The sequence below is a fragment of the Amblyomma mixtum genome, chromosome 3 (genome assembly GCF_055824585.1).
Source record: "Amblyomma mixtum isolate Tamu chromosome 3, ASM5582458v1, whole genome shotgun sequence".
Taxonomy (NCBI): Eukaryota; Metazoa; Arthropoda; class Arachnida; order Ixodida; family Ixodidae; genus Amblyomma; species Amblyomma mixtum.
The window spans coordinates 158,902,607-158,927,663 of NC_143014.1; the positions used below are offsets into that span (position 1 = coordinate 158,902,607).

Sequence of the window (25,057 nt, forward strand, 5' to 3'; positions counted from 1 at the left end):
TGACGCGAGGCACCACGTCCAGGTACATCTTCTCCTGCGCCACTTTGCTGCGATGAGCGACTGTGTCGCACGCGGTGGCCCTCAGAAGTGTGCGGCCATGCGCTAGCGGGTTCTAACTAAGAGTGGACGACCCTGTACTTGCGAGATTGTCCTGTGGCGGCGATACCCATATTTTGATGCCAAGTGCCATCTGTCGAAAAGGTTCTACACATAGATGTCTGCGTTTATTTATTGAGTTCAGAAGATTCAGAAGATAGGCCAAAGATATAATGTGAAGATCCTTTTTTATGCCCCCAGAAAGCTGTATGACATTTGCACCGTCCTGCCTAGAAAGCGTGAATCATGTAATAAGAAACATGTAAAACAATACGTTGAATGCGCTACCAATGTTGTATACAGCATTCCTTTGTCTTGTGGTAGCGAATACATAAGACAAACAGGAAAGTGCGTGAACGAGAGACTGCGTGAACACAAGAGGACTGTAAAAAAGCATTTCATGCTTAAAACAACGAAAAACGACGCCTTCCCGAGCACGTTATCAGTAACAAATGCAAGGCATTGCTCAGAGGCACCACAATATTGGCACATGCGAAGACCAAACTTCAGAGGGAAATTACTGAGGCATTTCACATTACTAACTCCGGAGATAATTGCATTAGCACTGCATATATCTTACTTTTTAACAAAGAGGTGACTTTTCTAGACGGACACGTGTAAATTTTGCTGCGTCTCAGGTTTGCATTTTATTTTGGGTCGTACTGTTGTTGGGTGGCCTAGACTTTGATACTGGTTTGAATTCTTCGTTGCAATGCGTTTTTACCCTTTTGACCGGCTGTTTTTAGTGTTGTGTTGCGCATTGTACATGTCGTTTGTTTTTCCTCGTTTTCTTCCCGTCTTTTGCTCAAGTACGTACCCCTTTCAAGCTATGAACCAACTCTCCCAGATTAGAGTTTTAATTAAATTATTCGCATTCTTTCGTTTCGCGTCTCCCTGAGCCAGGGCTTCACTTCGTATTTAATCATGCTGATGGGCTCTTAGTTAGTATGCTTCATTTACGATCATCACTATTATCCAGACGTTGCAGTGGATTGCAAAAAAGAAACCTCAACTGAAAAAATAACAGTGCTGTGCCCACACAAAAATTTCGATACACAATCCATAGACTGTGTGTACATTTTCTATGGGCTGCATAGCGAAATAGTTGTAATGGTGTTATTATTGGCACTAATTTCTGCCTAATTACTCTGCCTCGAAGGGTTCTGCGAAATTCTGAACATTACTTGCCTTGTACTTTTCGATCGCTGGCAGAACTACACCCAAGTCCGAGGTATGAACATGGACGACCGTACAACCATGGCCGAGGTAACACCAAGTGATGCAGAAGGTGCCAACAAACATTAGCGATACGACGGAAAGATACATGTCGCCCTTCTTGAACACCGATTCGTCCAGACACCTGTATAAATAAGACCGAGAGAGGAGGTCAGAAATTTACGGCTGAGTTCGTTTCCGGGCGAATGACGTGTACAGTTGAAGGAACCCATTCCCAACACGTCAACGCTGAATTCTGCCCACACATGAGTGCACCTGGTTCTAGGCAACTGACCGTTTTAACTATCGTGGGTCGTCTATAAATGGCTACAGTGATGTTAAACGTGGCAGATATTGACGTTAATATTCCTAGGAGTTATGCTCCGTCGTGCAGCAACCAAATAAAAGACAGCAAAGCTAGGAATGATATCTGCCGATTTCTTCACTTTCTAGAAATAGTAAAAACCGACATAGATTGCTAGGTTTTACGTTATCACTACAGGTTTAGTCGCAGCAAGTTAACTATTCTTTGCTGGCGGAACACTATAGTAGGATATGACTTAAGAAAACAGCAACTGGTAACACTGGGCCATGGTCCCCGCGTCTTGCTGGCCAACCAAAGGAGCAAATGAAATCAGCTTTTTAGTATTTGACTATAATAAACAAGAGTGGCATTAGAATTCTAGAACTTATGATTTTTTTCGTTTGATTAGCTTCTTGTTTAGTAAACAAAAAAGCTTTAACAATGGACTACTTTTTTGTCGTGGAGTAATTCTTGTCCGGTTGTCCTTAATGTGGGCGGAGCTTCACTGAAAACTTAAGCTGTATTTGAATATAAGCACGTAGCACAGGGTGACCAAGTCCACGAGTGAAGCTGCCATGGCGCTCGCTTAGTTGTCACTTGCCATAAGCAGTGGCTGTCCGCTGATGTGGGTTCTCCATATCGGTCGAAAACCCAATACTGCGAGGTATGGTGTACCGACAACGAGAATCGCGAATTGTGAGAGTGATTTCACTAGTTTTAGAGAATGTAAATGGCTAACAAGTGCAGTTTTGACAACAGCGATCTGAAATCGACTATTGCTTACATTACAGGACGCGCATGCAATGAACGGGAAGCGCAGATGGGAACCGACTGCTGGGTAATGGATTAGGCAGCCAGCAGCAGTCGTCGCCGTCCCTTGTGGAAGCAAATGAGGCCATTCAATTAACGCCAACGGTCACCTAACATACTACTACATAAAGTGGTTTCAAATTAAGTATTCGCCATATCGGAGAAAGCAGGAACAATCAGCGAGAAGCGCCGGTTCTACGCCACGTCAACAACCCGGCTACGAAGTGTCTCCAAGGTGCGTGATCGCATAGCCACTGTGGCCCACCAAATTCTGGCTACATCGCGCCAAAAGGCATGCGATTTCAAGAAGCTTGCCGGCAAAGCAACCTCTCTAGTGCAGGCAACTCGTCGGAATAGCGGAAATTTGTTGGAGCACAGTAACTGAGTTTTCGAAATTCTAAAAATTGATATGGATAGTATACCTACGGTGGGGTTCATGCCTCTCAATAATTAAGGAGCCCAACAGTGATGATTCAAAGTTAGCTACTTAATATTAGTTAACCAGCCTACAAGTTAGCACATCTTACCTGTATTCCGAAGTACTACACCGCTGACAATGCTATGCCGGAAAAAGCGGTCTTCAAACTCAAAAAGCCCATCTTTAAAAATTGCAGAAAGTCTTAGGTGAAACACCCGCATGTACTCCACTTACCCATAAGACACCACTTGGCTAATGACATTGCGGTGGGTAATCTGTACACCCTTTGGCGGTCCCGTAGAGCCGCTGGAATAAATTATAGCCAGCACTGTGTCAGGGCTGAGCTTCACAGGGGCGTCACTGTCTTCCACAGGAGTCTCCATCAACTCCGAAACGCTCAGCGCCCCTTCATAGCAGCCGGTGGTGACAATAACAGCCTGGAAACGTTAAATAACATGCACCAATGACGTCACCAGAATCGTGAAAGAGCTTTCCATCGTACGTGAAAGCACCTAAAAATAGGCTTGCGAATCAGGTTCCAATCATCAACGGGGTTAATATCACTGCCCTGTCTCAGAATGTCGTGATTTGAGGGAAAAGATCTCATGCATACGTAGCATGCGTTCCTTCTAGCATCCCCTAGCAGATCTTAGCTGGTAACTTAATTTCGGAGTCCGCCTTATGTGCGAAAGAAGCTTCAGCAACACTCATCATCATTACAGGACTGAGTGGTATCTGTTTGTTCATTCTTCGTATTGGGCTAGTCTATTTTACATTTTTTTTTCTCAAAAACGAAGTAGTTTCGAGGCATGTTTCATGCTCTCGCCAACTGACCTACCACTTTATTTGCTCTTACACTAATACTCTAGGTAAGCCAACACAACATGGACATTATTTCAGCGGGTTACTGCAGTGCAGTATACCGGTGTCATTTATTTTTGCAGGGTCAGAGAAAAACAAAAGACAATGCCTGACTCTGACTTATGTTGACACCCAGTAGGCTGAACTGTTTCCCCCTTCGTATAATAAATCATATTATGTACGGTACACGATACCTCCTCAAGGCAGCAGCAATTAGGCTGAGAAGACGACTGAATTGCTTTGGTTTTTCAAACACTAGATATCGATCACCAGTGTTTCCGCCTTTTTGATGTAGTATAAACGCAGAAGTTGTGAGGTCAGTCGTTTGCAGGTAAATGCAGGAGCTTCCTGCCCATTACTTCATGCAATAATAGCAGAGAAACAAGTTCAAACACTGTCTGGTTTATATCGATGTGTTAATAGAAGCTGCACGACAACACCAGCTTACTGGCACAGTGTCTTACCTCTACCGACGTGATTTTTTCGCAGGCCTTCAGCATGTTTCGCGCGTCGTCTAGGTCGCACACGACAAATTTTGGCTGGGCGTCTGCGAACTGGTAAGGAATATGTCCTGAAAAAAAAAGAACATAAAGACAAGCGCAACGACAGGCAGACGTTAGTGTTCTGTGGAGCGAACACCATATGTAGAAAGGAGTTAATTTGATTCTCACCCCACACTACACTTTAAAACACTTCTAGAGTCGTGGAGATTCCTTAAAGTTAGTGTTACATCTCAGGTAGCACTGAAACATTACAACAATGTCATAGTTTTGTTTTGATCGCAAATGTTAATATACTGCTCTTAATAGACGGTTTTAGCATGCCTGAGACGTATTAGCGGAGACGTATAGCGGTCTTCCGGAGGCCTCCTGCGCACGCGCAGTGACATGGACATGGATGGGGCCAGGCGGAGCCGCTGCGCGTGCGCAGGAGGTGTCCAGTAAACCGGTATACGTCTCCGACATCTCCGCCAATCCGTCTCCGATATGCTAAAAACGTCTAATGTCCTTTTTTTTCTAACGTTTTTGTAATGTTGCAAATAAGCGTTCAATTAACCTTTTTTGAACATTAATTTAATATTTAAACAAGATAAATGCCAACATTCTCGGAAATGATGAAGAAGCCCTGCACGAGCATGCAAGGCCTTCCACGTGACGGTACACAATTTACTGAATGCTTCGCAAGGACCAGAAGCGACGGCGACACTTCAGCTCCACGGTACAGCACACACTCACCTCCGAAAGGATGCACTAGAGACAAGCGTATAACGATGTGGAAGGTCTGTTTCCTCCTCTGTATCGATGCGGCCGACCATCATAACCAACATGCGCCGGGCGAGGGGTTAGCTCCCTCGTGGGGCAAGCGGAAGCAGCGACGAAAAGTGGCCGCTAACCGCGGAGGGGAAGTACGGGGTAGAATACTGCTCCCCATGTCGCCACAATGGCGCCCAACATGGGGCATGCTCTTGGAACATGGGACGACAGTCAGTTCGGTTCGTGGAATGCCCACCCGGACTTGAACAGCGTTAGGCCTTACCCGAATTCGGAGTTGCTAGCACGAGTAATACGCTTTCTTGATAGCGAGACAAGGGGCATAGCAGTAAGAAGGAATTGCCATGCATGCTACGCTTAGTTGAGCATTTCTTCGAGGCACCCTTGGAAGCTGCAGCCACGAGGCCCGCACATGGAGCGCGAGCCCGAACCGTACACGGAGAACAGCAAGCTGGAGGAGACTGAGTGTGGAAGCCGGAAGGGTTGCCCGATTTTTCTTGTATATAGATGCACATATTCTTCGTTGTCTCTTTGGCTCTGGGAACCGGGTGCCTGAATGCGCTGACCTTTGCTGCGCAGCATCAGGGCACTCCGACACTGCAGGAAGCGTTGGGCGCCGTTCGCTCAGAAGTTGCTGGTATGGCAGCGAGTGAGTAGGGCCACCTTGGTAGATACGCATCTCCTCGCGGCGTTGTGTTCTAGCTATTGTCCTTGCTCCTTTGTTGGCACCGGCAAATGTCAGAGCGAGTAGGCGTAAGGTTCTTTAGGAGCAGCCTGTCGCACTTCGGAGGACACGGCCGTACCGTGGCACACAGCATACGGAGACGCGGTTGCTTGTTTCATATTAACCTTCCTAGAGCCGAGGAACCTCGCTCGACTACAGAAAGCTGACTTTGTTCAGACGAACTTGGTATTTTTCAGCTGCGAATCGAATTGAAATTTCGTAGAACCCGAGACACTAATGCAGTTCAACTGAGCATAGCATCACCATGCCGGAAAGCGAACCGCGAATGCTCGTTCGGCCGAAGCGAACCAGCTCCGTTCAAATGTACTGAGCGTTTGGATGATGCTGGATAAAACTGTTTCGCACTCGCATTGGCCCGTATTTTACCGAGCGGTCATTTTTCGCGGTCTCCATTGCCTTAAATCAAGCTTTTGGAGATTGTGGGAACGATATGCAGAGTTCGAGAGAAGCTGCCCTAATCTTCTGTTCTTTGCGTTCCTACCTGCTGCCCTGCGGCCGTGAGTTATAGTAAGCGGCGGAGTCCTAGGTGCAGCAGTTCCGGCAGTTCGCAGCAGCCATGAAAGGGGAGGCCATCCCCCTTTACTGCCTTCCAATAAGGGCGCTTCAGCGCAAACACCCTCCCTGCCAGCTGACTTCGGAGGCCTGCGGCTGGGCAATGACGGGCGCCCCGTGTCCTTGCCGCACATCAGGTGTCACGAGAGCGCCCGCCTGTACGAGCTGCCCTGCAGTCGTCACCGCAGCGCTCGTGGACACTTCATTGATGGCATCCGTGGAGGAGTTCCACTGTAGGCCAACATTTGAGGAGGGAGGGATGTGGAAAACCTGTTCCTCCCTCCGTCTCAAGACTGTCGACCATCTTCACCATCATGCGTCGGGACAGCCCGGGCTGAGCGATGGATAAGCTCATTCGAGGGGAAAGCGGAAGCAGCGACTGAAGCGCCACTTCGAAGGTGACGCGGAACTCAGCGCAGCCCGTGAGGGTGTCTTCGACTTCGGAATCCTGCCATCGTCGCGAGCGGTCATACGCGGCCATACGCTCTCATGGCCTCCTGCGGTGACGACCCACCGCGGCGCCGGACCTCTGGTTCTGGGCACCGAAGCGAGCGCAACAAGCGTGCGCTCTCTTCGCCTCTCCCAGCAAGTTCCCGGGGATGGCTTTACCCCAGAATGCGTAGCGCACAGGATGACCCGGCCGCCATTCTCGGCGCATGCAGTCGTTCGCCGCCGAAGTCGCGCCCTTATCGCAGCCGATAAGTCGGAAGGGCTCTTTACGTAGACTTCTACTTCGAGGAATGCCTCGTTGATTGTTTTAGGCTTGCTGGCTCACTCTGTGTATTGTTTGTAAGTGCAATAAATAACATATGAATGTTAGCGCTTTTTCGTCCCTCCCTTTGTTCCGATCGAGCACGAACCAAAACGCTGTTAACGAGCGAAGAGGCTGCAGCAGCGGAGTGGCAGTGCGGGGCGGAAGACTGGCCCCAAATCACCAGAACGAATAATAAGCATGTTTTCTAACAAAATAATGGGGCTGTGCATGCAATCTATGGCGGGGACAGTCTAAGAGATTTAGCTGAGAACTGCTGCTATTGTAGGATACAGCTTAACAAAACAGCAGTTCGTAACACTGGCCATGGTCCGCGGCGGGCGGTATTACACCGGTGACCAGTTACAACTGCGAACAAAATCAGCTTTTTGATGCTTGACTATCAAACAAGCTAGAGGCATCAAAAGTATATAGCTTATAATTTCGTCTCGTGATTAGCCTCTTGTTTCTTGTTTAGGTAACAAAAAAAGCTTTAACAACGGCTTACTTTTTCTGACGGAGCAATTCTGTGCGTCGTCCTGAATGTGGACGGAGCTTCACTGCAAACTTAGTTGTATCCGACTATAGTTGAAAAACGTGTTCACTGTAAGAACAGTGGAAATTCTTTGACACAGCGCTTGAAATATGTTTGTGATATTGTTTTATAGTTATGATCCAAAACATTGTAATAACATTCAGAAGACAGCATTAAAACGACGTTTACTCGGAACGTTAACCAAATGTCTATGATACAATATATAACATTACTGGTTAATTTTTAACATTACAATGCGTTTAAAAGTCAGCATCAAAATAATGTTTACCTGCAAGGTTAAGCTAATGCTTTAGCTATAACATACAACGTTAATTTTGACAGCAATGTAACGTTCCATTGTAACACAACGTTACTGCAACTTGGGCAATATTTTTATAACATTATTTTAATGTTCGGTGCTACCTGAGATGTGATAAACAGCATAGAGCAAAAGCTCCTTCGACGAAAATAAAAACTCTCGGACAACGCAGCCCACTGTAGATTCGAGAAATACATTGCTGCGCACGCAGCGTTCTTTCTTAACATCGGCGCGTTATTCCGAGTCACGAGCGAGCAGTTTGCTCTCAGAAGCAGGATTCCTCCAGCTATCTTAAGCGCAGTCTTCCGCGGTATGATGAGCACGCACCTCTCCTCTGGCAACAGCGCCTTTCGGTTAAACCTTGACCTGCAGTTTGCCTTGGCTCGACTTGCTCTGTCCGAGAAGCCGCGTTGAACTTGCACCTCGTCTCTGGCTGTGCTTTTAGCTCACAGACGCATTTACGACCCCTTAGCTGCTTTCACAATCAAAATTTGGCACGTTCGTCTTCGGAGCTCCCCGTACTGTGCATGTGGCGCCTTCTGTCGCGGCTCCTAGACAACCACTAGGTGCGAGGCATTGACATTCAGGTTTTATCTCCAAATATACTATCGATATCTCCGTTAACAGCAGCGAAGCCGATATTGAAATAATGACCTGGTGCTTGTGTTCCAGGAATTAGGGCTAGACGGATAAAATCAGCAGGGTTTGGTGACAAAAAAAAAAGCTAATTCAGCCTGCCTGTTTCATGACTCCTTGAAGGTCATGAAGAAGCAGTGCATACCTATGACTTGCAACGCGATTCATGCTCAATCGAATCTTATGAGAGCACTGCAACATGTTGTATGCGGCGAAATTGCAGCCAAATTTTACTGATTGGAGTTACCGCGTGTCTAGAAAACACAGAACACATATAAATTAAGAGTACTTCTCATGCTCTGATTACACATTTTGTTTGTTAAGAATGGCTGGTTGTTTAATTACATAGCTGCTCGCAGCAAGGCGAAAATTTCTGAGTATCGAAATCGTAGGCATTCAGAAGAACTAACGCCGGATACGCCTGAAACACTCCGTTGATGAAATATTTTTGGTGTTAAGTAGTGTTATCTACTGTTGTACTACTGATGGACATATTTATGTTTAGTTATGTTGATTTGATCAGAAAATTAAGTGTGTATAAATAGAGGACTGAGACTACCCGTACGTGTTCTTTTCTTGCCTTTTTTTTCGTTTAATGCTTCGCACTTCTATAAACGAAAAATGCGATAAACTTGCATGCGCGGCTTTAAGGAAGCACACAAACCTTTAGTCAGGTTAGTCGTGGACAGCACGGCCGTTCCGCCAGCGAAGAAGGTTCCACACATGGCCACCATGAGCTCGGCGCCGTTGGCACCCTGGAAACCGACCAGGTCTCCTGGTCGTAAACCAAGCCGCCGCAGGCCGGCTGCCACACGCCGGGAGGCATCGTACAGCTCGCCGAAAGTGTACTGCGCGCCCGTCCTGGCGTCCACCTGCGAGAGGGAACACGCCTCTCGTTGCTGTGCGCAGGAACGTTGGCGATCGGCAGCGTCACCCGAGTCAGGGGATCTTTGATCATGTCAACTGGGAAAGTCACCATAGGGCCCACGCACCAAAATGCAACGCTTTGGTTAGGCCAGAATTTGTAGGTTAGCGTATTGTCATGCCACATGCGGCACTCAGATTGAGTTCCCGAAGTTGTTCACAACACGGACGTTGCGAACAACTATACGTTGAAAAGCGTCGTCGACACCTGAGTGGCAAGTTCCCACCGGCGCCACAATCTGCTGATCTTCTGTTTGCTTTAGAAGATAAAATATGTTCAAGTTAGGATGAGTAAGACCGCCTCTGATATTCACATTTGTGAGAGCTGCTTCAGCAAAAAAGATTTTTTACGCTGAAGGCCGATAAGCAAGTAGAGCAACTGGTCACTTTGCATTTTTTTTGCACAAAAAACCGCTGACATAGTAAAGAATGCAATACGCCCCTTGCCCTCCATCCGATCTGGAACTGAAAACACTGAAAAACACAGCCTAAAACGGTACCGAAAGCCGGGCACCCCGCTCAGCCGCGTCTGCCGCCCCGCAAGCGAACGGACCCAACGGATGGATGGATGGATGTGTAGGAGCGCCCCCTTTGCAACGGGGTGGTGGCATTTGCCACCATGCTCAGCTTTTCTTTCTTTATTATTTTTTTTGTTTACTGTGTTGGCAATTCTCATTAAGAATCGCCATCATCTTTACCTACGGTTTCCTACAATTTTAACCTTATGCCACATCTCTGATTTTCAGCCATCAATCCTCCAATCGCTTTTTGCTAACTTCCACTGCAGATTTATTTACATGACCATTGTTATCTTTAAACCCTAGGGCCTCAGGAAGAGTGACTGCGCCTGCATCGACATCCGGATGGATACCATCACATTTGATTATGAGGTGTTCAATTGTTTCCACAGATCTACTACACACTGCACACGAGTCATCTTCTTCTTTAAATTTCTCTTTGTAGCTGCGCGTTCTAAGATACCCTGACCTACCTTCAAAAAGTAGGGCACTGCCTTTTGAGTTATCATAGAAAAATTCTTTCCTGATCTGCCTTTTCCAGCATCGATATAGTTCTACACTATGTTTCTTTTCCATTGAATTCATCCAATATTTAACTTCCGCGTTTTTAACCTGTCGTTTAATGCTCTTTCTTTCTCCGTCCTCATGACCGGCATACTTACTGGTTAGTTTTCTAGTTCTTTTCCGCCACTGTGAGTCAACGCTCTTTCTGTATAAATATTTAAATACCTTAGCTGCCCACCTGTTATCGTCCAATTTCCTCAGGCGTTCCTCATATAGTATTTTACTCTTAGCTTCCCATGCTTCGAACGATGCCCAGCCCATATCCCCTTGTACTGCCTCGTTTGTGGTTTTGCCGTGGGCACCTAGTGCTAATCTTCCAACAGCTCTCTGATTTACGTCTAATCTCGATTGAACTTCTGCCCTTAAGCACAGAACCGCATTGCCGAAAGTAAGTCCCGGCACCATTATTCCTTTCCAAACAGACCCTGCCCCGCAGCGCCCTCGCGCCGCTGCGGTAGGCGCATGTACTAGAGGGCGAACAAGATCTGTGCGCGCTCTCCACCGCGGCGGGCGGCCAGTGTCAACACCTAAATTATTCTTACACCGTGCTTGGGGGAAAGTCGTGGGGGGGGTCAGTGCGGTCGATGATGCAGCTCTACAACGCCTTATTCATGGGATTTCTTGGCTACAGCCTCCCTGCACTTGGAAACATTCGAAAAACAAACATACGAAGTCTGCAAAGCGCCCAAGCTCAAGCTTTCCGGACTTGCCTAGGATTGACGAAATGTGCCTCTACGGCCGCATCTGGACTCATCGCCCAGGAGCATCCAATCCCTACCTACCTAACAGCTGACGCACTGAGGGCATATTTCCGACACATATCCCGGGTTCCCTCTCACCACCTTGCCAGTATTCCTATTACCAGGCCGCGCACATCGTTTACAGACACCATTCATGCACATCGCGCCATTCTGCCATCCCAGTTTAGACCCGCCTCTAGACCGTCCTCGCCACTCTGGAGCCTTCACAATCCCCGTGTACTTCTTTCAATACCTGGCATCAGGAAGAAGACCGATTTATCGCCGATAGTACTAAAACAAGTCACTCTGGAATATTTCCATGAGCACTATGCAAACCGGGTGCTCGTCTACACAGACGGCTCAGTGAACCCTAATAGTTCTTCGGGCTCCGTGGTCATCCCTGCAAGGTCTACAGAAATTAGTTAGGGTAGCTCACCAGACTTCTTCGACGGGTTCAGAACGCACCGCTCATTGTGTCGCCGTTGAACACATCAATCAGCAGCGCCCTCAGCAGTGATCTATATTTACCGATTCCAAAGCTGCCCTCCAAGGCTTACAAGCTGCTCTTCGCCGTGGAGCCCATGAACAACTGGTCGCGGAAATTCGACAACTGCATCACTCTGTCATCAATACAGGACATATGACATTATCTACCAATGGCTACCGGTGCTCAGCAGCATAGCAGGCAATCACTTCGCAGATGAGGTCGCACGAACTGCGCACCAGAACGGTGATTTTGTGTCGATCCCTCTTTCGAGATCAGACGCAGCGGGCAGGCTTCGAGCACTTGCGCGGGACATCACGATTGCCGCGTGGAATTCTGGCCAATTTTTCAATTCACATTTAAAATAGTTAGACCCAGATTTGAAGCTCCGGCTTTCATCCATCCGGCCTACTACGACGTGAAGAAACTTTACTGTGTCGCCTGTGGCTTGTTGTAGCTTTCACCAACCGTTACTCCTTCTTAATCGGTATGGCTGATAGCCCTGCATGTGCGGGTATGACGAGACTATATTCCACATTCTTTGTGACTGCCCTGCCGACAGCGCCGAAAGGCAGTCTCTGAGCCGTGCGCTGCAGCGTCTAGATCCACGCCCACTGAACGAAATGAAGATGCTCGGCCACTGGCCGCGGGGATCGTCGGCGGTGAGGGCCTCCAAGGCACTGTTCCGCTTCTTGTGAACTTCTGGCCGGCATGATAGGCTGTGACTTAACGAACGCAAACTTTCCATGTCACTTTAATGTCCTGTTGCTCTCATTTCTCTTTCATTTCTTTTTATCCCCTCACCCTCTTCCCCCCGTGTAGGGTAGCAAACCGATTATTCTTCCGGTTAACCTCCCTGCTTTTCCTCTTATTCGTCCTCCTCCTCCTCCTTGGATGGCACGAGAGAAAAAATATGCGACACCTTATCTGTCAGCAATTCTTATGAGCAGTATGCTTTCGGGAGACATGCTAACAAGAAAGGCGGTATTCCCGTGCAAACGGGAATAAAGTTAGCCGCTGCTTGCAGTGCCGCTGACGTATATTCGTTTGTGTTTGTTCCTTCGTGTCCTGATCAATTTTAAGGGGGCTTATCTTTGGTTTCCCTTTTTGTGCCTATGATGATCGCGTTTTTTGAGCTGTCCATCACTAGAAAATGTCCAATGTCCGTCACTAGACAAACTTTCATCATTGATATGAGTTGGTGCAGCCAATGAAGATGGACTGGTGGTGAAATGCAGCTTTTTCTGAGTCGGTGTAGCAAAGGCAATTTTTTACCGTGACCCGTAACCTTGAGCCCGCTTTCTGTGGCTATTGGTTTCTTTTGTAAAGAAATAGCACCCGTTTACTGCGCCGTAATTCACTGGGACGAAGTACAATTTCCGTGGGGTGTGGAACGCTCGTCTAAGTTCACCGAGAAGCGGAGCACCTTGGGACACGCTTGCTAATCTGCATACTAACCTGTCTCACCACACGTTAAAAAAAAAAAAATTCTACGAGTCCACTGCCAATAACACGAGGCCGGTTCTCCGACGGTACTTGCTCATTGCCATCGAAATAGCGCTGTGCGAGAAGCGATGAAACGATTGCGGCCAGGCAGGGTTGCAGCAAACTGCAGGTGATGGCGCCACTTGCCGTTTTCTTTTACGTGCTTTTAAGCACTTTTATGACTTATCAGTGCTTACTTCTTGGTAACAATTACATATTTTCTTTCACGTGATGCTTGCTCATCAGTGTAGCTTGACTTAGTATTCCACTTTAGTGTCCCTTTAAGGAATGGCGAAAAAAGAAAAAGATAAAAAAAACCAATAACGTTCACTGCAACTTTCGCGTAATTTCTCAATTTTAGCAGCAAGCTCGAATGTTGTAAATACTTTTCATTTTATTAGTTGCAGTAACCCAGTGTACGACAAAAAGACTATCACATAACCATGCACTATTCCTGTACGAGAATAGTTTTCAAACTAGGCCCCTAATTCCCTGTTGTTAGCTGCAATTTTTATTTGAGTGCTAAAAAGTTGGGAGACCGGCTGTAGAAATAGAGTGATTGTAGCGAAAAGAAACTTTGGCTAATACTATCCCATTGCTGATTGTGAATTCATTATTTCCAAGTTTCCTGCCTGTCTCCAATCAGAAATTTGAAGCCCACCCTCTTTGGCTTTCTACTCGGTACAACACACAGCGAATCTCGTGAGCAACCGACCACTGATATCAGGCATATGCAGCGTCACCCCACTGACAAAGTCCGTGACAACTTTTTGAGAAGGCTACCCCACTGTTTCTGCACCTTCAGAAACGAACACGCCAGATCTGCTAGATTTTCGTCGAGACCGGACTTTTGTGTCAGGCATTCCGCTGCTGTGCCACCAGCCATAGAGTTTCAATATCAGGGGGAAAGCAGGCGACACTGCTCTTCTTTCGCCATGGAAAGGCGCAGGAATGCCGGGACGATGGGGTTTCGTATTTGACTTGGATGTTGTTGGGCATGAAAAGTAGATTCAGCCGTAACAATGCGACTCTTCTTGTGGGATACCTGGAAGAAAGGCCGTGAAAGTTTCTGTATTAGCCCAATACTTGTGTTAAATTTATTCATGAAGTCAGAACCACATTGTCGAAATAATTTCTTCGAGCACAGGAGAGCATCGAGGAGCAGTTGCCGCTTCAGAGGGAGCATCCACGTTTTCGGCCCAATACTATAGCCAAGCCAAATAAGAAACCTTGTCTTCCCGGTATTGCCGCAGTAGATGAAATGCTCTTTAAGAATGTGGGGACGCGCCCTACTCGTGCCTTGTGGTTGGCTTCCCCGCGATGCACCCTCCCTAGCCTAGTTAGTGGAGAGCGCCGATGTCACAGCGACATGAGCGCCACGGATGGTGTGATAACTGCGCGCGTGGAAGACGGCTCCCTTCGGCTTGGGAACTTGGACGCGCGCTGACGTTCAGGTGCAACGCTCCGCTCTCCGCGAATGGGGCGAGGCCTCGTGGGGAGGAACGTTCTCCCGCATCTCGTCTCGTTCGGCCGCGGAGTACCCTCTGCTCTAGCGTGGGCGAGCATTCGCTTGCAATTTTGCTGGTGAGTCAACGACCTCGATTTCTTAGCGTATTTTGTTGCTAGCTGGCGTTGTTGTAGCAATAAATGCCTTGTTTATGTCAGCCATAATGTCGTTCCTTTGTTCCCTCAAAGCAAGGCCTGTCGTGGTCGGCGTGCGCTCGGTAGCGTTCGCTATCACGGGGTGGAGTCCGGCGATATTGAACTGGGGGAAAACGTATTTATCTCCCCTATTAAAACCCCACATCTGGCAGCCGAACGTGGGGCCCACATTTTGGGCATTGGACAACTCTGTTCGGTTACAGGAACACTCTCTGTCCGGACTTGTCAAGTGCTAGTAGTGTTAATTTTGATCGCTAGGGCCTGCGGCATACTTTCTTGAGTGCGTGCATAGCGCTGCAGCATGTTTGAACTTTTCGACATGCTCAGCGCATTTTTCGTTAAGTTTTCTCTGGAGTTTCTGCAGCACGAGAACCACTTGGCCGGCATCGAGGGAGCGCGAGGTCTAGCGCCCATGGAGTTGCCAAGCCCTAATAGAGTGAGCACGGAAGCCTCGTGGCTGGTCCGAGTTTTCTGTATATATTTTCTCTGCTGTCTCTGTTTCGACTCCGGGAGCCGGGTGGCCTGTGGCTTCGAGCTTGCTGGTATTGAAGCTCGGCACCAGGCGCTCCGATACGGTGGGCGCCGACCGCGCTCAGAAGCTGCTTCGTGCAGTGAGCGGGTTAGGACCACCCCACAGAGTTGACGTCTCCTCGCGGCTGTGCGCACGTAACCCTTTTCGGGACTTCGCTTTGTTTGCGGTCGTTCTTAGTGGTAGACAAGCCTAAGGCTTTAAGAGCTGCCTGCACCACGTCAGAGGAGAATGGGCCACCGGACCGCGGTGCTGAGAGGGGGCGCACTTTGCTGCCCACCCGTTTTGTAACCTCGCACGAATTGATCAGTCTCGTTCAACTCAAGAAAGGGCTTTGTTCACTCGAACTTTGCGGTTTCACAGCCGCCCGACCCGTTCTGCTAGCGAGTTAAGCACTACGCCACGAGGCATTTGTGGACGCCGTTTCCCCTCCCATTACCTACGTTAAAGGCATGCGGAGTGTTTCGGAAATCTTGCAGATCTAGTGGAGCCAACCAGGCTTGCTATCCTGTGCACATCGTGTCGCTGCCGCCTGCTGCGACGGAGTTGCCTGTATCCTGTTTCCTAGTTAGTTGCATTGACCAACAAGGGGGGCGCCGGCGTCGACGCGACGCCGGAGCAGCGAGCGCCACGGACGGCGTGATTGCTGCGCGCGTGGGGGACAGGGCTCCCTCTTCGGCTCAGGAATTCGGCGCGCACGGACTGTTCGGCGCGACGCTCCGCTCTGCCAGGGGAGCAAGGTCGAAGGGGAGATCGTTCTCCTGCATCTCATCCTGCCCTGCCATGGAATATCTCCCGTGACCTAGCGTGGGCGAACGTTCGCTCGTAACCGTGCTGGTTAATCGGACATCTTCGATTCCTTGGGGCATTTTGCTGCGAGCTGGCTTTATTGTTTTTGTAGCAATAAATGCCTGTTTGTGACAGTCAGAGTGTCGTTCCTTTGTTCGCTCAGAGCAAAGCCCGCCGTGGTCGGCGTGCGCTCTGTAACGCTCGCGATCACGGGGTGGGGTCCGGCGGTATTGAACTGTGTAAGCTGCGATTAACTGTGGGAAAGCGTATTTATCTCCCCTATTAAAACCCCACAAGAACAACTGCAGCACTTTCTGAGATTTCCGCGATATTATAGGATTCAAATCTATATAGACTGTAGGTAAAGCGTTCCAAGTTCTTTTTTAAGCTAGCGTTCGAAAAGAGGGGGCAATCGATGATTAAATTTAGGCTTTTAATCACAGCACTCGAAGAGTGAGCAGAAGCTCGGAGTGACGTCAAGGACGGTAAAATTTCAAAATTTCCGTCGCCGTGAACCACGCCCTGCCAAACGTCGTTGGTTGATGCCAAACAACGCTCGGCGGGCTTTTCCTTCGGTGGTGTTTTGTTTCCTTTCAACGAAAGCGTTTATGCGTTGGAAAGGTACCCGCACAGTAGATGATGTCATCATGCGACCCCACTTGGCACTGTGCTCTGCGGAGAAGCTTGAAAGCCATTGCGAATTTATTCGGCGATTATGTCACCATTTCAAATGCTATAGCCCAAAAGGACATCGCTTGATTTACCTGCAAGTTGCACACATCCGACGCCTTTAAGCTCGTCGAATTCTAATACCTCTGCAGTTGAAACTCGTACAGACGGTGGCGCCAGCTTTCTCTCTAGGTGCATTGAGAAACGCTTGTGCCACCACTGGCTTCGATGCGGGAAGGGAGGCACTGGAAGAATGCGGCAAATTTTTATGCCGGTGTTTTTAGGCCTATAGCGCTGGAAAGCAAAAATCGTCCGAGGGAGCCCCGTGCAGGAGGCGCGCGATCCCTTTCAGACAGACATTATGTTCTACAATCGCGAGAAACCTGAAAATTTGCGTCTGCATATATGGAGTCCCTTATTTTACAAAGATATAAATGGCTAAAAAACTCGGGAATTCCAGCAACACGCACATTTCCACGCTCAGAGGATTGCAGCACTATTTTTTTAAAAACACAGATTTGTTCTCAATTATTTTTTATCACCCGAAGCTGCTCCCACAACGAAAAATCACCTATATGTATATAGCGCCCTTTAGTGAAAAACTTCACCGCATGAGAGGAGAAAAGAGTTACAGCATCAGACAAAATTTTCTAGGCGCACCGTAGAACTTCACGGCGTCCTTCTGTATTTCTTCGTTTTGAAAAGTGATGGTTTTCTCTAGGCATGAAATGGCCCTATTTTGTCTAGCCAGGATTTCGAATGCAGCTGGGAGCACTGACTTTATGATAGACGCTTCAAAATTTTTTTTTTGAAAAGTTACATGCACAGTCATAGACACTGCCACAAAGCGCTACAATGCGCACTAGGAGGCAGCCAGAATCACGCACACGGCGAGGAGTTTAAGTGGAAATGCATTTCAATACAGTTAGAGACCATGTAGTTAAAGACCAAACGCCGTGAAGTCGATCTGCCCAAGACATACCAAGGCCTGGCTTCTGTTCAGTGGCGTAGCCAGAAATTTTGTTCGGGGGGGGGGGGGGGGGGGGGGCTCTTGTTGCAGCGCGGCCTCCTCATAGAATTTGTGGAGGGATCAAACGCAAGAATAATAACTGCATTGCCATATTGACAATGCCACTGTGTATTAGATAACGCTACGCAGTGTCTGGACAAGTGAAATATGTATTTTTTAAATAAAGAATGCATTCGTAGGTCTTAAAAACCACGGCATACATAACTGATACCAATTCTCCTATACTTTTGCGTATTTATTAAGTAAAGAAAATATCACACGAAGCCTAGAACTATATTTATTTATTTATTTACCCTAAAGACCCAGAAGAGGGCATTACATAGGGGGGGGGGGGGAATGATTAAAAGAAAGCACACATAAGAAATCAACTCATAACAAATGATGGTAAATATACAGAAGGCAGAGTTTGGGTAACATTTGGTTAAGTGCAGTATAACACATTAAACCGCAAAATTCAACACGTTCAAACAAGTGAGTAATAATTAGGGCAAAATAAGTAACTAAAAATCAATCAATAACTAAAATCAATCCGAAACCAGCAAAGCAGTGCATGCCGCTGATATGAAAAACGTACAGGCCATAAAATTAGCAAGTATAGAAGTAAATATTTTACTAAATCTTTGTCGTTCAAGAACCTTTACATTTTTGTACGTATGCAACGGCCAGGAAAAAATCTCAACGCAACAACGTGCACATGTATAAACGAGGAGTTCTGCACAATATGCCTTAGAGGTGCGAAGATAAAATGGAGTATTAGAAATGCGAAGATAGAACTTGAAAATAGAACTTGATAGAACTTGAGTGGTGCCTGAAATGGGGTATGGAAATAAACTACCAAAAATCTAATTACATGCAAGTAACAAGGAAGCAGAATGTTATGATGTTTCGATACAATATCGGTGAAAATTCCTTAGTTCAAGTAAAGTGTCTCAAGTACTTGGGAGTGACATTAACAAATAATCTTGACTGGTGCACCCATATTGAAAATGTCTATTTAAAAGCCTACCAGAAGGTCTGTTTCCTGAGGAGGAAGTTGCCGAATGCGACTAGAGAAATTAAATTGATTGCGTACAAGACGTTCGTGCGGCCAATAATAGAGTACGCAAGTGCAGTGTGGAGTCCTCATCAAAAGGGTTTAAAACGGAAACTGGAAAGATTGCAAAGGATGTCAGCACGTTTTATATGCTCTAAATACCGCCGCACTGATTCGGTCACAGCAATGCTAAAAGAGTGTCAGCTAGAATCACTAGAAGTAAGAAGACTAAAGCAGAAATTGAAACTTTTTTTTCTGATAATGAATGATAAAGTCAAAGTTAATAAACATCACTATGTTGCACCTCCCCTGAAGCGTTGCCCTCGGAAAAATCACAGTAAGGTATTACAACCTATTATTACACGTACTGATGTCTATCGCTACTCCTTTTTTCCCGATGCTGTAGAAATTTGGAATCAACTACCAAGTGACGTTGTGGACCAAACAGATGTAGACCAATTTGTGATAGGTGTGAACGCGTTCCTGTGCATTTGAGTGTTTCTTTTTTTAGCGAAGAGAATTGCGCTTGTGTCTGTATATGTTTCCCTCCCTGTAATGACCCTCATGCAGAGGGTTAACAGTATGATTAAATAAATAAATAAATAAATAAATAAATAAATAAATAAATAAATAAATAAATAAATAAATAAATAAATAAATAAATAAATAAATAAAATGACAAGAAAGTGTCAATGAAAACAAAGTCACTGTATGTATGCACAAAACCTCGCAACAAGATATTTAAATACACGTATGTCTCCATTAAATCTACATATCTAAGCAAAAGTCACTCTTTATAATGCGTCAAACAAGGCAAATAAACATCTTGCGCAATCACAGATAGTAAACATTACGCACGGAAAGACAGACGATCCAGGCAAGAACAAAACTATGATAGCTGAAGTCGCTATATGTACTTGGGCCATGCTGCTGTCGCGACAGCGCCATATGGTTAGAATAACAGAGGAACAATGTAGAAATCAATACGAAAGTACGTATTTTTTAACTGCCTGCATGGCGACAATTATTCTGTACCCATAATTACAGAAGGGTATTCCTTTGCTTTAAAGAAAAAGTAAAAGCAGTTAGCTAAAGAGGAAAGAGAAGGACAAACGAAAGCCACGAATGATGTCACGAATGATGCCACGAATGAAGTTGAAATAACCAATATCCAAGTGTGTATGTTGGGAAACGCCGCGTGAGCAGGGCTTTCAATGAGCAAGGTCAATCAAGGTCGGCTATTGATGGCCTCAAAATGTTCGTATTCGCATGGTAATTTTGATCATGATGCTAACTGATGCTTGCTTACGTGACTCCATGTACATGGGCGTTGCGACGAAATCCAACCTGAGTTAGCAATGTTCGCGCCAAAATGCCTTTTTTAGTCTGAAAAAGACATTGTAGGTGACAAAATCCAGAATGACTTCTGGCGCCGGTGGTTGTTTTGGTCAACGGTGAGTGACAGTTCGAAAAATGTTTCGGGGGGGGGGGGGGGGGGGGGGCTGAAGCCCCATAACACCCCCCCCCCCCCCCCCCTGGCTACTCCCTGCCTCTGTTTGCTTACGTACAGGCCGCCAGGTGTGCGCTGACGGCTAGTACGCAAGTGACGGAGATGCGTCTTTCTTCCCTATTAAATAAAACACAAAAGCCTAAGTATTAAACAAGGGCAAAAAGAAGTAGTAATGAGAAGACCCCTTTTGAAGAACAATGCCGTGTTTTTCAAGTGTTCCACTGCTAACGCTGGCTCCAGCGCTGTGGGAAGCACAGGAGCAACGCGCCACTGTTCGACTCGAGTCAGAAGCCAGAAATTGCCTGCAGTTTTGAGATCACAGCCGTCATGGTGGCTCAGTGGTTATGGTGCTCGGCTGCTGACTGGAAAGACGCAGGTCCGGTACCGGCCGCGGCGATCGAATTTCGATGGAGGCAGAATTCCAAAGGCCCGTTGACGGTGCGATGTCAGTGCACGTTAAAGAACCCCGGTGGTCGAAATTTCCGTAGCCCTTCACTACGGCATCCCTCATAACCTGACTCTCTGTGGGACGTTAAACCCCCATAAATCAAATCAGCTTTGAGATCACACTCTGGTACTGACCGATAATGTTCGCCACTCTCAATTTGCTTTGTTTCATTCGTCTTGTTTTATTCGACCAAAACCAAACATGCCACTTGAAAGCAGTTCAACATTATGTAAGTCACCAATTTTCGAAAGAAGGAAGGTCATTTTAATTCCTCAATAATTTCCAAAACAAGCGGCTGACGCAGCTCGATATGCAAGGCTCGAATGCATGGAGAACTATAACACGAAATGGCAGCGTTCGGGAGACGGCACAGGAGCTTGAGACTACACACGATTAGGAAATCAATCAAGAAACTCACCACAGCAGTTTCGTCCTTGTATGTGCCAAAGACGTCCCTAAAAAAAGTTGAAAAGTCGACGTCCGGAACTGTCACCCCTTGCGCGTATGCTGCGACGACCCCGTTGTCAATTTTCACTGTAACAATGGCCTTATTAGGCACGTGCAGCCGTCTGGGAAGACAATCTTCGAGAGCCATGGCGAGAAACTTCCCTTTTCTAAAAATAAAAAAATGGAACTGAGGGACAGGGCAAAATGCTCTTTTCAGAAGATGTTTGTGAAAGCCCGAGGCCAGTGAAATCGAGCGCAGACAATTCGAGACGCCAAAGCTGCGCTCCCTGCAGTGTCGCAGCAGCTGGATGGGACAGCAGTAGTTCAATATCCGGTCGCTAGGTACTGCCTCAGTGACCTCTGCCTTAACAGCTGTCTGGCAGGCTTTGCCTCGGATGCGTCCGTGGGGTACTGTTATATGTCAAGTTATCAGATGATGTACGCATTGTGACAATTTGCGGTGTTTAAAAAAAGGAAAATGCAAAGGACCGGAGCGGTTTGACAGGACGCTAATTACAGTCCGCTCATCTGTAGAGGGGCGGACACCTGCTTAGTCTGCATTGTTGTTTCTCTGGGCCGCATGCGTCGGGTGCACTACGCCACAGGACGCCCGTCGCGTAAGGTTCCTGTTGCAGTTTGTTACGAGCGCTGTATGAACTGCTCTGTATACAAAACCAGCTCTAACGTAGCGCGTGGGTCGCTATACTAGGGGCGTATCGAGGAGCCCACTATCCGGTGGGCAGGTTGTGATGACGCCGCAAGGTCACGTGGCATAGGAGGCCCACCTGTTTTCTAGGTTGCTCTCTCGCGACTACCTGCCAAAGCCATGCCCGTGATTTTTCGCTCGCAACGCCAACGCCGACACCGGATTTTCCGGAGAGAGGGGCCTTTAACGCTATCGCGTTGAAATGACTAGCGCATTAGCTTTGCTATGAACGAAATATTGTGCGAAAGCACAGTTCTTTGCAGGTGGACACCACCGCCACGTACTACCTGAAAACGCGATTGTGGCGCCCACTGACACAGGGTGTCAGTTGTACGCGTCTTCAGCATTTGCATCGTCAATGCCAAATTACGCAATGTGTGCCAGCGGCCTATGCTCCAGTGCCGTGTTTCTGCCGCAACGTTGTCCATACCAACGCATGCAGCGCACATCTTTCTGTTACTACCGCCACATAGCTTAAAGCACGAATATTAGTTTGGTAGTAGTATTAGTTGATTAAGAAGACGATGTGCAGTGCACAGCGCGAGAGTGTGTTGCATTTTAACACGCGGCATGTTCGGCTGTGGCTAACACGCCTAGTGATCTCGCACAGTGGCCAGCGAAGCTGATCTGTTCGTGCCGCCGTGGGATTCCTATCACAGTCGCGGATATTTATTTAATTTATTTTTTTCCCTTGGCACAAACCCGCAAACATCGCAAGATCTCGCTCGGGATTTACCCATCTTAATAGTGCTTTCGCACTGTTATGAATCCCGTCAGTATCATGCAACATATCTAATGCATCATAATATTCATATAAAAGCTATGTACAAGACGTCCGTGTTCGAGGAACTAGTGGGTATTAAATGAAATGTCTTAGGGCTTAGTTAGGTTAGGATTACTGATATTAGAGAAAGATATTGGCAGCAGCTGCACTTGGCAGCAGCGGCAGCAAGCCGTGAACACCATTTGAAAAACTGCTCTTTTCCAGTGCCGTCTACTTCGAGGCCCCACCGAACGTGCATACGAAGCGCTGCGTCGACTTCTGGCTCTACATTTCACGGATCCGCCCCAGTGACGAGGGATTTCCTGGCAAGAAGTCATCTGCACATGCGCGCCCAGCCAGCTCGACCCAACAAAAAGCGGAGCATCTTCGGCCGCCCGTCACTTGGCAGCAGCGGCAGCAAGCCGCGAACACCATTTGAAAAACTGCTCTTTTGCAGTGCCGTCTACTTCGAGGCCCCACCGAACGTGCATACGAAGCGCTGCGTCGACTTCTGGCTCTACATTTCACGGATCCGCCCCAGTGACGAGGGATTTCCTGGCAAGAAGTCATCTGCACATGCGCGCCCAGCCAGCTCGACCCAACAAAAAGCGGAGCATCTTCGGCCGCCCGTCACTTGGCAGCAGCGGCAGCAAGCCGCGAACACCATTTGAAAAACTGCTCTTTTGCAGTGCCGTCTACTTCGAGGCCCCACCGAACGTGCATACGAAGCGCTGCGTCGACTTCTGGCTCTACATTTCACGGATCCGCCCCAGTGACGAGGGATTTCCTGGCAAGAAGTCATCTGCACATGCGCGCCCAGCCAGCTCGACCCAACAAAAAGCGGAGCATCTTCGGCCGCCCGTCACTTGGCAGCAGCGGCAGCAAGCCGCGAACACCATTTGAAAAACTGCTCTTTTGCAGGTTAGTAGCCCTATGTTTCCATAATATCCATTTTAATAGTATTTCTGCTGCTGCTGCTGCTGCTGCCATTTGCTGACATTTGTTGACATTTGCTATGCTTTTTGCATTACTGAGATTCGTTTTGCGAGTACTTCTGTACACTTCAAGCAATGTCTGATTCCTGTAGCACGTGTGATGTGATCATCTCTGAGGATACCACAATGTTCCAAATGCGAGAGCAACTATCACTTTGGAAAATGTGCTGGTCTTACTGAAAAAACCTTCAAATCGAAGTATGAGGCCACAAAGAAAGCGTGGCAGTGCCCATCATGCAGAAGTGCAGGAAGTAGCAATACATGTAGTAAAGAGAGTAGTGGCTCTGAAACAGATATCAAACTCGCGCTCTTCTCAATTAACCAAAAGTTAGAGCGGCTGATGCCCCTGGCAGAAAAAATTGAAAGCATGGAGGAGTCTCTTAGCTTCATATCTTCGAAGTTTGATGAATTTGAGCAAAAGGTCTGCCATCAAGAGGCTGATATCATGGACCTAAAGAAGAGGATATCGGAGCTTGAGAAAAAGGATGACTTAAATCAGGCAGCACAAGCTCAGTTTGAAAAGGAGATACACGATCTTGAATTCCGAAGCAGGCAGCTGAACTTGGAACTGCATGGCATACAAGAAGTGCAGGATGAGGATCTAACAGTCATATTAAATAACGTGGCTGATAAACTTCGAGTGCCTCGCTTGATGGAATCGGAGATAGCAACTGTTCATCGACTTCCCGCTAAACGTGATAAGACGCCAGGCATCCTTGTGCGTTTTGCGAAGCAAGCTACAAGAGAAAACTGGTTGAAGAACAAGAAGAACCTAAAAGATAGCGACCCGCCCATTTTCATGCAAGAAAATTTAACACGCCGAAATAGAGAACTGCTTCAGGCAACTAAAGTCTGTGCCAAAGAAAAAGGCTATAAGTTCACTTGGTATGTCAATGGAAAGGTTTTCGTTAGGCGAAGTGAGGGAATGAGTGCCATTCATGTGAAGGGAAAGAGCGATTTGGATCGGCTATAGCACTCAGCATGGTATCTTTCGAGTTTCTTCTTGAAACATAATCGACATGCAGCAGATGTATTATCTGCCGAGTGACTTGAACCGCACTGCTTCGTGTGTTGCGCCGACAACGCTTAACGCTATTCACCTGAACGCACGCTCTGTAAAAAACAAGATATTGTGTTTAGAGGAGTTCTTTGGCGAATTTTCATTTGCTTTTTCTTTGATCATGCTCAGTGAGACTTGGAGCACAGATGATTCCGACGTTTTCAGGATGACCAATTACAAAACTTATT

The 25,057-nt window shown here is 47.2% G+C and overlaps 1 protein-coding gene across 1 annotated transcript in view; it reads right to left on the bottom strand.

Annotated features, from left to right (window-relative positions):
- LOC149352500 (luciferin 4-monooxygenase-like) overlaps nt 1-21,493 on the bottom strand; it is a 35,424-nt gene extending 13,931 nt beyond the window's left edge. The window contains exons 1-5 of the mRNA XM_089577174.1: nt 21,317-21,493; nt 9,178-9,385; nt 4,169-4,275; nt 3,078-3,280; nt 1,285-1,456 (exon numbers count right to left, since the gene is read on the bottom strand). Of these exons, the coding sequence (XP_089433300.1) occupies nt 1,285-1,456; nt 3,078-3,280; nt 4,169-4,275; nt 9,178-9,385; nt 21,317-21,493 (867 nt within the window). The remainder of the gene's footprint in view (nt 1-1,284; nt 1,457-3,077; nt 3,281-4,168; nt 4,276-9,177; nt 9,386-21,316) is intronic.
- Between the last annotated feature and the right edge of the window lie 3,564 nt (nt 21,494-25,057).